This window comes from Paralichthys olivaceus, chromosome 4 (assembly GCF_024713975.1).
Source record: "Paralichthys olivaceus isolate ysfri-2021 chromosome 4, ASM2471397v2, whole genome shotgun sequence".
In the NCBI taxonomy this organism is placed as follows: Eukaryota; Metazoa; Chordata; class Actinopteri; order Pleuronectiformes; family Paralichthyidae; genus Paralichthys; species Paralichthys olivaceus.
The window spans coordinates 10545736-10558523 of record NC_091096.1 but is presented as its reverse complement, the minus strand read 5'-3'; the positions used below and the strand labels follow the sequence as shown (position 1 = coordinate 10558523).

Here is a 12788-nt window from a genome sequence, read left to right as displayed (position 1 = left end):
CCAGGAAGCTCCCCTCACCCAACACTTGTCACATGCATATAGAATTGTTCTTATTTCAGCTTCTACTATGAGTTTGTAGAACGGGAATGTCCCCCCCCCCCCCCCCCCCGAAAGGAGAAGTGGCAAAGATGAATGATGGATGGATGGATGATATCTCCTCTAGTGCCACCATGAGGTTGAGATGAATATTAATCACTTTAGTCCGTCCCCTTTTATTAACTCCTTCCGTTGCAGGGGCATGAGGTGACAACTTGTCTTGTGCTTTGCTTTAAAACCATTAATGTGCAAATTAATTACATTCCCATCAGCCTCAGATGTACATTACTCCTGCTCAACATTTCCATGTTAACAAAGCTCTGCTCAAAGCGTTGTATTGTACTAAAGTACAGCTTCACAGAGCAACTACTGTGGCTGTGGACTCTTAGTATTGTTTCCTCAGTCAGAGTCAATTAATCTCCCTCTTTCTGTGGCTGCTCCCATGTCGTTTTTCAAATGATAGCAATTACTTACTGGTGCTTATCTCCCTGTAACATAAACACACACTGTCCTCTTCTTCTGCGGTCACACTCCCATCACAGCATGTGGATCAACTATGTAGAAAACAACAGCATATACAGGCACACCTCAAAAAATAAGATTGATAAAAAGTTCAACATTTTATTTACAAAAGTGGAAATTTAAGTAAAACATTTAATTTATTCTAATTTCGATAATTTCTTCTCAGAAGTTGGACATTTCTGTATAGTTAATCCTCTTTTGATTGATCTTAGGAAATATAAGAGTACTTCGAGATACTTTTAATTTTCATGTGCTCAAAAATACACAGACAAATATTTTTGCCTGTTTACTGCATTTTATTGAAGGCTTTGGAAAAAAGCAACAAGGATTATTTTCCAATCAAAACATAACCAAACTTAAAAACCAAAAAAAAAACCCCACATCCCTCTACTTTGTGTTGTGTCCAAAACGTCACAATTAACAGAAAATACAAAGTACAGAAATCCTCTACTGTTAATCTAGTTAAGAAATAAGGAGAATAGTAAGAAACACCTTTTGAGTGTCAATGACAGGTAAGGCTGAAAGCATAAGGCTGTAATTCTGACTGCTACTCAACTCTATCACAGTGTCAAACGAGCTAGTGTCAGGATTATCTCCTTCACAGGGAGGATGAACAACCTAATGAAAACACATGACCACAGAAGTTCCAGAAGAATCGATCATTAAGGATCTTTTTTTTTTGTCTTTGGACTCAGTACATTTCTACCCTCGCCAAGGTTATGTTTTCTTCTGCATTGGTTAGTTTGTTAGCAGGATAACACAAAAACTACACAACCAATTTCTGAGACATTTTGTGGAAGGATGAAGCAAGACCCGAGGAAGAACCCATTACATTTTCAAGCAGACCTAAAAGAATGGGTGGATCCACATTGTGAGTACAGACATTTTCTTTACTTTTTTACAGAATAATTCATAAATCTGGATGAAAAAAATCTTTCATGTTGAGGGGACTGACAATTATGATTGTGTGCAATTTTCTGCAGACCCAGAAATCTACTGATCTTTGGGGAAACTAGCGCCATTTTACTTGCGTCTGCCAAAAATATGTTACGTTCTAATTAGCGTTTGTTAGTCAGCAGAATTATGCAAAACCTATAGACATTATTTCCATGAAATGTTGTGGAAAGGTGTGGGATGACCTAAATAACAACATTACATTGAGTGTCTGAGTGCCCCTCTAATTTCTTTAAGAGTTTCAAATTACAACAAACTAAATATTTCTTTATATTCTGCATGACACAGATCCACAGGCCACTTGTAGAAATCCACCCATTTAATGCTAATGTCCAGTAACTCCTTACTTCATAATACAATTTTCCATCGATCCAATAATCGATTGTTCTGTGAAAACCTATGCAGACGATGTGTTTTTCTGTGAACTCAAAAATATCAACGCTTCGTCTCTAACACTATAATGTCATCAAAAATCAGAAAAAAGGCGGAGAAGCGGGAAAGCTACACACAACTTTCACTAAGAGTGATGTGTTTTGCCTTAGAAGAAACTCACAGTGGCTCACAATGCGAGTTCCTCACAGCCACTGGAATCCAAATGAAAACAGTGAAGACAAGCTAATTGCATGTAATGTTTGCAGTCAGTTTTTTGAACATGGCTTAGCACAAGGAGGCAGGATAAACGGTAACAACTCAAGCTGAGAGTCTTAATGTAAATTCAACCTAATTTGCACAATCCTGCCGCACTGCTCCAAGGCCTCCTCCGACTGTTTAATATGTGCGATGATGTGTGAAGATATACCATTTGTGGAACTATGAAAAAATATGAAACTGTTTTTTTTTTTTTGGTTATTAAAGTGCTCCGACACCATCAATTAGCAGCAGTATGTATATATACATATAAATGGGGTTCAGCACTCTTACAAATCAACCATTTTAAAATCACCCATTTTACAGTCGAGACACATTCCATCTCAACAAGAAAAGAAAAAACACCTCTGAACTCTCTCAGTAGTTACTTCAACTTCATGTCTGGTGATGACAAAACAATTATTTAAAAAAAATTGGAAGAGAAATTAACACAAACGTAAAAACAAACTAAAATGTAAAATACCATCATGCAGAATATCATCCATACTTTACATACATACAAAATTACATTTCTTTTTTTTAAAGAATAGATTCTGTAAACACTGCTTTAGGTCCTTCGGGTTCATTTTGTCCTCATATCTGCTTCCATCTGTTTTCTCCATAGAAAATAGTTCGAGGCCCCTTCTCTGGCACCTGCAGAAGATTTTTGCTATATACTCCTCAACCCCCTCCCCCCCAACTCTTATACTATCCCTCTGATTTTCTAACCGCTCCACATTAAAACCACGGAAAGAGAAGAAACTACAAGAAATGAGTGGAAGCTCTAGTGTGGTGATGTTTTTATGTGGGCGATTAAAAAAATGTGGGGGTGCTTTGACGCTTTTAAGCACTCACACAAACCCCTTCTAAAAAAAAAAAAGGATGTAAAGGAATCCACAAAGAAAAGGGACAACGTGTGTGGGCAGAGGACAGTGGACAAGGCTAGGTCTGAATATAGATAAGGCATAGCATGGGTAGAGGCTGGGAAGGTTTGGATTATAGGAGTCCACACATCGGGCAGATTGTTAGCCTTTTTCCAGTACATTTAAAAAACTGGGGGGTGAGAGGGTAGCATTAGGCAAAGATGTTTACATAAGGTAGTGACGGGTTCATTCACAGGCCTTGCAGGAACTCCTGGAGCTGCCGGACGAGCTCCGTGTCCACGGTCTCCATCAGGACCCCGAAGCCCTGGTCCCCTATCAGGGCCTGCTGCGCCTTCAGCTTCTCATAGACAAACTGCTGCAGAGAGACGCTGTGCACCGGGTCCTCCAGGGCGAGCTGCAGCGGGACAGAGAAAATAGTGAGTGACAGTGTGAAGACCGACAGGATGTGACCTCAGGTATCACGTTTACTGACAGAAAACCAGCGGCTCATATTCGGTCATGCACTGTTAGAAGTACAGCATTCAACCAAACTGACATTTCTTATCCTAACTGGTATCACATACTGAATTCCGAATGAAATAAAGTAAAGCTTTTTTTGGGGGGATATCCAGGTTGATGTGTTCTCTCTATCTCTTCACTGTCTGGATACTTCTCTTTGCTTCTCTCAATTCTTACACTTTTAGTACAAATAGAAATCGTGTTTTGCTGAAGTAGATGCTCTCGGTCTTTCACACCTATAACTCTGAACGTCTATCAGGCGGAGTTTGTTCAAAGAGAGATTCTGTTCAACTGAATCTAATCATCCTGCTCAGCTCTGCACTGACTGTCGTCCTTTAGATCTAAGATACTGGAGTGTAAACTGACACGAGGGTGACCTCGCACACGACAGACATTCTTGATTGGATTATGAGGTGTGAAAAAATGTTCAGAGACTGTTGTTGCGCACAAATGGAGCTTTTCTGTCAGTCATTTATCAAACCACCCATTATAGCTGCATCGTAGTGATTGAGCTGACCTGTCTCAGGAAAACAGTCTGAACATGGGGTCAAACCCATGAAACCAGAAGTGACAAGAGCTGGCTGATTAGATTCGTGTGGTTTTAAGTCATTCCTTGTGCATTTTATTTTAATGGTAAATTAAACACTTTCATTTGAAGATTGTGAAAATGTAACTCAACCTGAACTGATTTAAAAACCATCTTTGGTCATTGTGTTGATACCGAAGCACCTTTTAAACTCTATGCGATTTCTTCATTACTTGTTTATGCGCAAAGCCTAAAAATGCAAATCATAATTCAAATTCTACATTTCATCTGGAGAAAACTATACATTTCCAATCCTCATGGTTCACAGATAAAGCTGAGCCCCACATACAAAGTATATGATCGGACCCAATGATAAAAGATAAAGACAGAACTCTACCTGAGCAACAATAAAGACGTGTTTTAACCGTAATGGCAATAAGCGTATTTATTATGCTTCATTCTAACAGTGGCACCAATGTAGTTCAAACGTATATTCAACACAACCCTCATGCTGTTTTAGCGCCGCTTCAGATAAAGAGGGAAACAAAAAGCGACTCAGATCTGCTTGATTTTCCAGTTTGACAAAACCTGAGTTAGAGGCAATGATTCAGTGTTTAGATTCAGCGTTTAGATTCAGCTGCTGCCATTCACCTTACACTGAAGACAACACTGGAAAAAATACACCGTGACAACTGAGTGAAAAAGGAGGAAAAGGTTGGATGACAAGTTTCTGTGTTTTTACTGCAAACCCCATTTCAAAAATGTTTATTTTCCTATAAAAAGTGAATCAACATTTTAAACCATTCCAAACGCCCTTGTTGTTTTAAAAGCATCACGCACAATGACTAGTGTCACTGTGTGTTTGTGAGCAGCACCCTGCAGCTTGTTTTTTGCCTTTTCACTTAGGTTTACTTTGATTTCCCCAGAGATGAATTATTGTGAGTTTTGACTCCCACATCCTAAAACCTTTAGAAGGCAGCTCAGCATTCTGAACTACACAAACACAAACTCCCCCAGTGACCAAACACACAAAAACTTGACATTTTGGCATGAGTTAGTTGAACAGTTCCGGAAGAGCCTCACACACCACCAGTAAAAAAAAAAGAGGAAGAGAAAAACAACTTTGGTCCTTTGAGAAGCAGAAGATTGTAATGACTGCCAATCACTCCAACGAGTACTTGTCATGCTAAACAGTTCTTTGTCATTACAATGCAATCAAACAAGTGAAGAGTAGCTGTTGGAGAGGGGCTTAATGGAAAAGCTGTCATCTAACCTTCATAATTACCTTCAACACAAAGACCTGCTGGTGACCGTGAGAGAGAGAGAAGAGAAAGTGTGTGTGTGTGTGTGCGTCTGCGTGTGTGTAAGTTGTCGTCGGACTGGTCCTCCGTTGCCTTGTGTGTGCCAAATATCAAGGTCTTTGTTCATAGGCAATTAGAAGTGTGCAGTGTCTCTGCAACAATGCATTTAAAGTACATTGTTATAATATCATATGCACTGATGGAGAATGCTGTAGATATATTATATTTAACACACACATGTGTACAACACGTGTGTGTATATATCTATGGATTTATTGTACATATATGTGACACAATAAAATGTATTTCCAGCGACTCCTCTAATTGTTGTGCAAGAGTCTTGAATCTTGAATATATTACAGTACGTACACACACACACACACACACACACACACACACATTTACATATTATAAGTGAGTATTGAATATAATATTTACAAATTGACCTTCTACATGAAGCCAGAAAAACAGACAATTAAAACAAAAGAATACAACAGTGTGAAAAAGTAAGAATAAAGTAATAAAGAATAAAGTGTAAAGTAAGAATAACACAAGGTTGACAATCAGCAGATGAAGATACAGATATATTAAGTGTTAGGGAAGAGTGTGGTGAGGAGAAACAAGCTTAGAAGCAAAATGTTTTATCTAGAAAAGATAAAGAGTGATTTTCTGGGGACACCTGCTGAGTTGAATATCTGGGCAAATGAAAACAGATAGTGAAGCTACCAGTAAGAACAATAAGCATGATCCACTGTCATCCCTGAGGGAAAGCAGGAGACTGTGATGAGAAGAAGAGGAGAACAAACAGAGGCACGAGGCAAGAAGAGGTGAGGACTACTAGGAAACAGAGAGGTACCGTAAAGGAAAACTTGGAAAGATGGAAAGATGTCATGTGGATCAGCCAGGATGAAGGCGTGAGAGGAGAACACCATAAAGAATGTGAGTGACGCAGAGAGGATGACGTGGGACGGAGAGAGAAGGGGGGGGGGGGGGGGGGGGGGGGCGCGCGGCAAACACAGCTGAAGCTCATTGTTCGGGAGAGAGTGGAGGAGGAAAGAGAGGAGTGGGCAACATGAGAGGAGGCAGAGAGAGAAAGGAAGAGAGAGACGGATGAAATGACAGGGTCTGTGAAAGCCCTGGTCTCTAATGTAATCCCCAGACTGCTGCTGCCCTTCTCCAAAGCAAACAAAGTGAGGAGTCCTGTGTCCTTACTGTAAAAACATCAGTGCTGCTCGAAATCAGCCTGACACACAGACACACACACACAGACGCACAAACACAGACGCACACATACAGACGCACACATACAGACGCACACATACAGACCTTTTCAAATAAAGTTTCTATCTTTTGATGCATGTGGTCACGTTCTTCTAGCCGCGTGAACACAAATGCATCCTGCGCCACATTGAAGGACCACCTCCTCTGGCTTGAAACAACTTAATAAAGAGGGAAAATATTTCTACACTTCTCAGTGTTTCCAATACTTGACTTTATTTGTGGCTATGTAAATAAATCAAACTGCTACATACAAACACAAACAACGGGAGAGGCCGACTCAGGATTGGTCGAGCACTTGCATCTCCACACTTGCAACTGTGAAGTGGAGTTAATGACGCAACACCCTACACTGTGTTCCAGCTCTTATCCTCATATCCAGTTCCTCAAGTCTAACTCCAAACACACAAATACAGCAAGTGTACATTGTGTGTGTGATGTAATTAGCTGTGGGTCTGTATGACGTACTGGAGTGTAGACCAAGCACTGTATTGAGTAGTCAGATGCTGCCAGAATTGGGTTTAGTGGATTACACTGCAGGCAGATGTTAATTTCATCAGCTAATTTATAACACGTCAGCTACGGGCCTCGGGAGCCAGTCACCTTCAGCATCGCTGACTCGACTTGAAAGCAGCTGTCAAGTGGTCAAATATGACTCAGAGGATCACGTCGATCCAACTGATGTTTGGGACAATAAATCTAAGCACTGTTTAAAAATGCATCAGTGAAACATGTTGGAAAAACTTGTACCTTAGATTTACGTAACAATCTTAAAGGAACGTTTACAAAGTCAAAATATACTTTCATAATCAGCTGGTGCTTTTTTCTATTGTTCAAATTATTAATTACCATTGTCTAAATGGATCATAGATCATTTACAGCAGAAGATTTTCTTATTAACTTTACTGCTACAGGTTCAACTGTGACTGGGCAGTTAAATAGACCCAATCAGTGACAACTCATTCAAACTGTCAGTAACTTTCATTCCTCTGAATCAAAATGACATGTACCTCAACCCCAGAGGACACAATTCACCAAATCTGACGCACATGCTCTAGGGGCAAATTTCTGATGTGACACATTGATTGATGATTGTGGAAGTGTCCCGCGAGATAATCAGCCACAACATTTGAAGAAACCAATCTTGGAGCCATCGGCTATTGTCTGACGATGTATTAGCACACAGGATCTGTTTATAGAGATTTGAGGACAACAACAAAATGATGGAAGTCCAGCACGGTCTCATGATATAAACCAATTATCGCTGAGAATATCTGCGGTAAATGGAGGACTTGTCGATAGCCTAACTGAATGACAATGTGACCTATGACTAGCTGCTGTCATACCTGGAAACCATGGTAACCACTGCAGTTCCCCAGTGTAATTGCACACAAACCAGATACTGTGTCAGGCTGGGATTTTCTACAGGTCTTTTCCTGTAGCATGTTTGGTGGAGCTTATAATTTAACACTCTAGGATACATGTTGTATGATTAAGGCACAAGAGGTTTTCACACCTACAACTGCAGCAGATACCTCCATCCCTGTTTAATGTCGACACAACTTGGAAACTTGACTAAAATATTTGATAAAATAAACAGGTCATATTTAATAAAAACACACCTCTGTCTCTCTAAAGGCCACAAACAGGTTTTCTACTTCTGTCAAACAAAACACTGTGCAAAAAAAACAAACAAGGAAACATTAAATGTGAAGCATCTGTAAATAATGCACCACTGCTTTTCTTTTTTTTACAAACCAGGTCTTCATCTGCGGTGTGGACCGGCGCTTCACTGCATCTCCCTTTATGTTGCAGGAGAACTTGTGAGTGGAGCCCAGTTAGAGTACGGACGCAGCAGGAGAGTGGGGGCGGTGTGTGTGTGTGTGTGTGTGTGTGTGTGTGTGTGTGTGAGAGAGGTGAGATCTAAACACTGGCACAGTTTTACAACAAAAAAAAGGGGTTATATAACGCAACATCAAACTATATCGATATAAACTAGATTTTTCTCATCCTACATTTCACTTGGATATATATATATATATATATATCGACATACTTAAAAAAGATGATACACCACCCGGGCCTGCTGGGATTGTAGCGCTGTTCATTTCTATTTCACGTGATTTAGAATTTAATGGCCGGCCATTCATAAGTATTTTATGACTAAATCTCTAAAAATTTTAAGCGGTTCCAAACTGCACAACTGCTGTTGTTAAGATTTCGTTTTTAACATTTACTTTCTTTTCTTGGTCACGCTCATTTGTTTAGTGCATTTCTTTACATGTGTCGATGAAAGACAACACTGACCCACCGTTGAATCAAAGTGTGTCAACTGCGAATCATCGTCTCGTGTCTGAATTGATCCTCACGACACACAGAGAAGAACCGTCTCCACGAAGGTAATTACATGAAGTCATCAGACTCTATGCACCAAATCAATAGGGGTGTAATCTATCCTACACTTGCAGGTGCAACAGAGATGACAGAGTGTCAGGAAGATGTTGATTAATCATAATCTGCAGACTCACTTTTCACTTACTTTATGAAAGTAAATTCGTTTTTAAAAAGCAACACATGGTTACCGCTATAAGTGTATAGGCAGAAAAAAGGGTGAAAACAAGGGAGATTACACAAGCAATCTGCATTAAGATAGGTGGCACAGCGAATCTGCAACAGACTATACCAGGCAGATAAGAAAAGGAAAAGGGGAAAGGAAAGAGAAATGGAGTGATGATGGGAGGAAAGGCTAGAGGGAAAGTGACATGCTCCCTGCTGCGACTCAAAGATAGAGGAGCAAGGGTCTTCATGCCTCAGAGAGAGCAGAAGATAAATGAGAGGCAGGATGAAAAGACAGAGACGGATGAGATGTGAGGAAAGTGGAAGGGTTTTGGCAGTTTCCTAGCAAGCGGATGAAAAGGGTGAAAAGCAGCAAAGACAATAGAGAAGTATAGGTGAGATGTGCAGAGGGGAAAAATTGTTGATTAGGTCAACGATGATGAATAATGATCATCATGCTGTGTGCCCTACAGCAATAGGTCAGTCATGCAAGATGCCACAGAGGAAACGTATTTTAACTGTGTTGACAAAACTAAGATCGTCCTGAAGTAAATATTTCTCTATGACCAGTGTTATAATGCTAACAATTGATGTGAGGCGGCAACATTTAAAAACGCTGTGTCAACAAATAACACAACATTTTGGGGTGAGTGAGAAATTCTAGTTATGCTACGTTTTGTAAGAGAGGATGAATGAATTTCTTCGATGGAAGCAAACAGATATCAGGGATATTTTCAAAAAGGTTCAACAAATGATGTTGGAGTGAATCATTATCAGAATATGTAACATGTAAACAGGAAAATGAAAAGAATATTAGCAACTGATGTAAACATCAAACTCAGAGTAATTCTACTCAATATAAGGTCAATAGTGATCAAACGTAGGGTGAGGGGAGGTGTTGCAAAAGCTCTACACAGCCTGTTCTGTGCCACAGACCAAACCATAACTGAGCCTCACTGCTGCACTGTGTTATATGTTCCTTTCTTACCAGAAATATGGGCAATGCCATTGATGACTCTGTACCGTATACCCCATCTCAGAAGCAGACCCAATTTCAGGGCTAATCACAGCCCCCAAATTTCTTCTTCCACTGAGTAACGATTAAGTAGGAACGATTGGGATTGGAGGTGAGTGCTAGTGACAGGCTGAGGTAAACACCGACAGGACACTTATTGGTTTTGCTCTATTTAAGGGATTTTGGCTTATTCTTTAAATGTCGTCCACAGCCATAACAACTTAAACATCAAACATTTGAGGTGGAGGAGAAATTTAGGGGCGTAACTGAGATTATAAACATCAAAAAATAAGGACTATATGTGTGTATGAATTTATGGAAGCATCCGTGAGACTAGTTGGACTTTATGAATGAGCGTGAAAGTCTGTGTGTATGTGTGTATGTGTATATGTTGGCAGAGCTGCTCTGGCCTGGTGAGATTGAGCATGAGTATCCGAATCTGACATTAATCCTGTTACCTCAGGTTTCTCCATCTGCAACTCCTGCATATATCAGCTATCGCCCATTGTCCGCAAATGCACTGCACGTACTGAAGGTTATACTTGTGCTTATAGCTTATCTGTTAAGCATTTCATACAGCCCTATGTGAGTACTTATTCTCACGTTAGATTTTTAATGTTAAGAAGACAACGCACAAAAATCTCCTGAGCACAGATGCAGTTGTAAAACATAACACCTCCTTTACAGAGGTAAATGCAAACTCTGGTTTATTATCAGGTCTATATTCGTAGATATATAACGTCTGGCCGACATATTCTGCTCATACTGAAGTTCATAATGTTAATTTAGGTTATTACTTGAAAACGTTTACATGCTCAGAAAACCTCACCACTGCCTGCAGCGAGTTATGCAGGTTTAACTCCTGACTCGTTTCGGCCCCCCTGCTGACTCAAGCCAGTCTACTCTGATTGGCCATCTGGTCGTCTCTGTTGTGATTGATCAACTGTTTTTACAGCGTATGAAGGAAATGTCATCCTCCTTCATTGTCAACAGCAAAAACACTGAAAATGCTAAAGTGAACGTGAAGTATTTCATTGTATGAACAAAATAATTTTTGACTTGTTGACATGACTGTGGACATGACCTGAATAACAAGTAGGTCCTGACCAGAAAGAAAGAAGATAGACCGAACACAGTGAGCTGAAGACATGAGGTCATATACAGTCTTCAATCTTCATATTCAGGGACAAGGACTGATCAACCGTGCAACAAACAGACAGCAACATTACATTTAAAATGGTGTAATTTCATGGAGAGGATGGTGCAAGAGTGTGAGAAACAAGGTCAAGAACAGGAAGCAAACTCTCCCAACACACAAACACGCACAAACACGCACAGACACACACACACACACAGACACACACACACACACACACACACACACACACACACACACACACACACACACACACACACACACACACACACACACACCTTTCTCCCCTGTTCTGAGATTTCATTGGGTCATGGTCTCTTGACTTAGAGGGAGGATTAGAACATTAGAAGTTAATTGCAGCAATTTCCTCACCTAATGAGGCGGCACAGTGTAATACTATAATTAGTATTATACATGAGGGCGTAAATGTTAGAGCCCTGTGGTAGTTTGTCATAATGCTGCATATATATACTACCAAACACATGGGTGGAAGTGAGGGAGGCTACTACTCCTCACTAGATAAAAATAAAGCTGCATTTTGATACAAAGTCAATGGTTGTTGTTTGACTGTTGAAGTGGTTTTTAATTTGATCAGTGCCAACTAAACAGCAGTCACAGGTTCAGTTACTGACTAGTTTAGTCTACTACCAACTAGATTAGCAGCAATTGCTCAGCTGAGCTGCTGCATTAAGACTCGTTCATGTTGCCTTTAGGTAGAAAAGAAATATGTCCGATTCAAATGGTGCAACTGTCACTGCACATACCTCCACGCATCCTTCACATTACATCCCCCACAGGGCAGCACAGAGTCAAGCCTTTTTGGCAACAAAGAAAGTGACAGTAAGGAAGGTTGTGATATTGTAATATAATAATAAGATTTTATACTTTATTTGTATGGCACATATCCAATCAAAGTGCTTCACAAATTACACAGCATTACAAATACCTAAGAAAGAGGCAAAAGTACCAACTCGCAAAGTCTCTCCTCAAAAAGTTTCGCTATTGTTGAAAGTTCTCACTTGTGTCGTGTGGTCGTCTTGTTTGAACTATTGGCTACACTGCCTCAACCAGGATTTCCAGCTTTGCAGTTACGGCAGTGTCAGTAAGATTCCAGGAACGAAATGAACAGAGTATAGACAGCAGACCGTTTCTTTATACTTATCTTAACGTTGAGCAAAAGTTAACTTTTGCTTTGGTAACTCGGGTATGTGGTTAGATTTGAAGAATGTGTGTTTAAGAAGCAATTTATTATGTTTTAACATATTACACAGAACCTTTCTCTTTTACTTGTGAAGCAAACCTCCTCAGTGCTCTACTGGATTTGGCTGTGACTCTTGGAACGGAGGCTTTGAGCTCCAAGCTGGGTCAAACAGTGAAATGTGACATCCTGTGTGAAATCTACTTTGCCATCTTGGCAAGCACTGAAAGACCAATT

At 40.1% G+C, this 12788-nt stretch overlaps 1 protein-coding gene across 1 annotated transcript in view; it reads right to left on the bottom strand.

The window, feature by feature from the left end:
• Nucleotides 1-833: 833 nt before the first annotated feature.
• Nucleotides 834-12788, bottom strand: part of ipo11 (importin 11) — a 97274-nt gene continuing 85319 nt past the window's right edge. Inside the window, exon 30 of the mRNA XM_069523654.1 lies at nucleotides 834-3417. Coding sequence (XP_069379755.1) covers nucleotides 3253-3417 — 165 coding nt within the window. The 3' untranslated portion in view covers nucleotides 834-3252. The remainder of the gene's footprint in view (nucleotides 3418-12788) is intronic.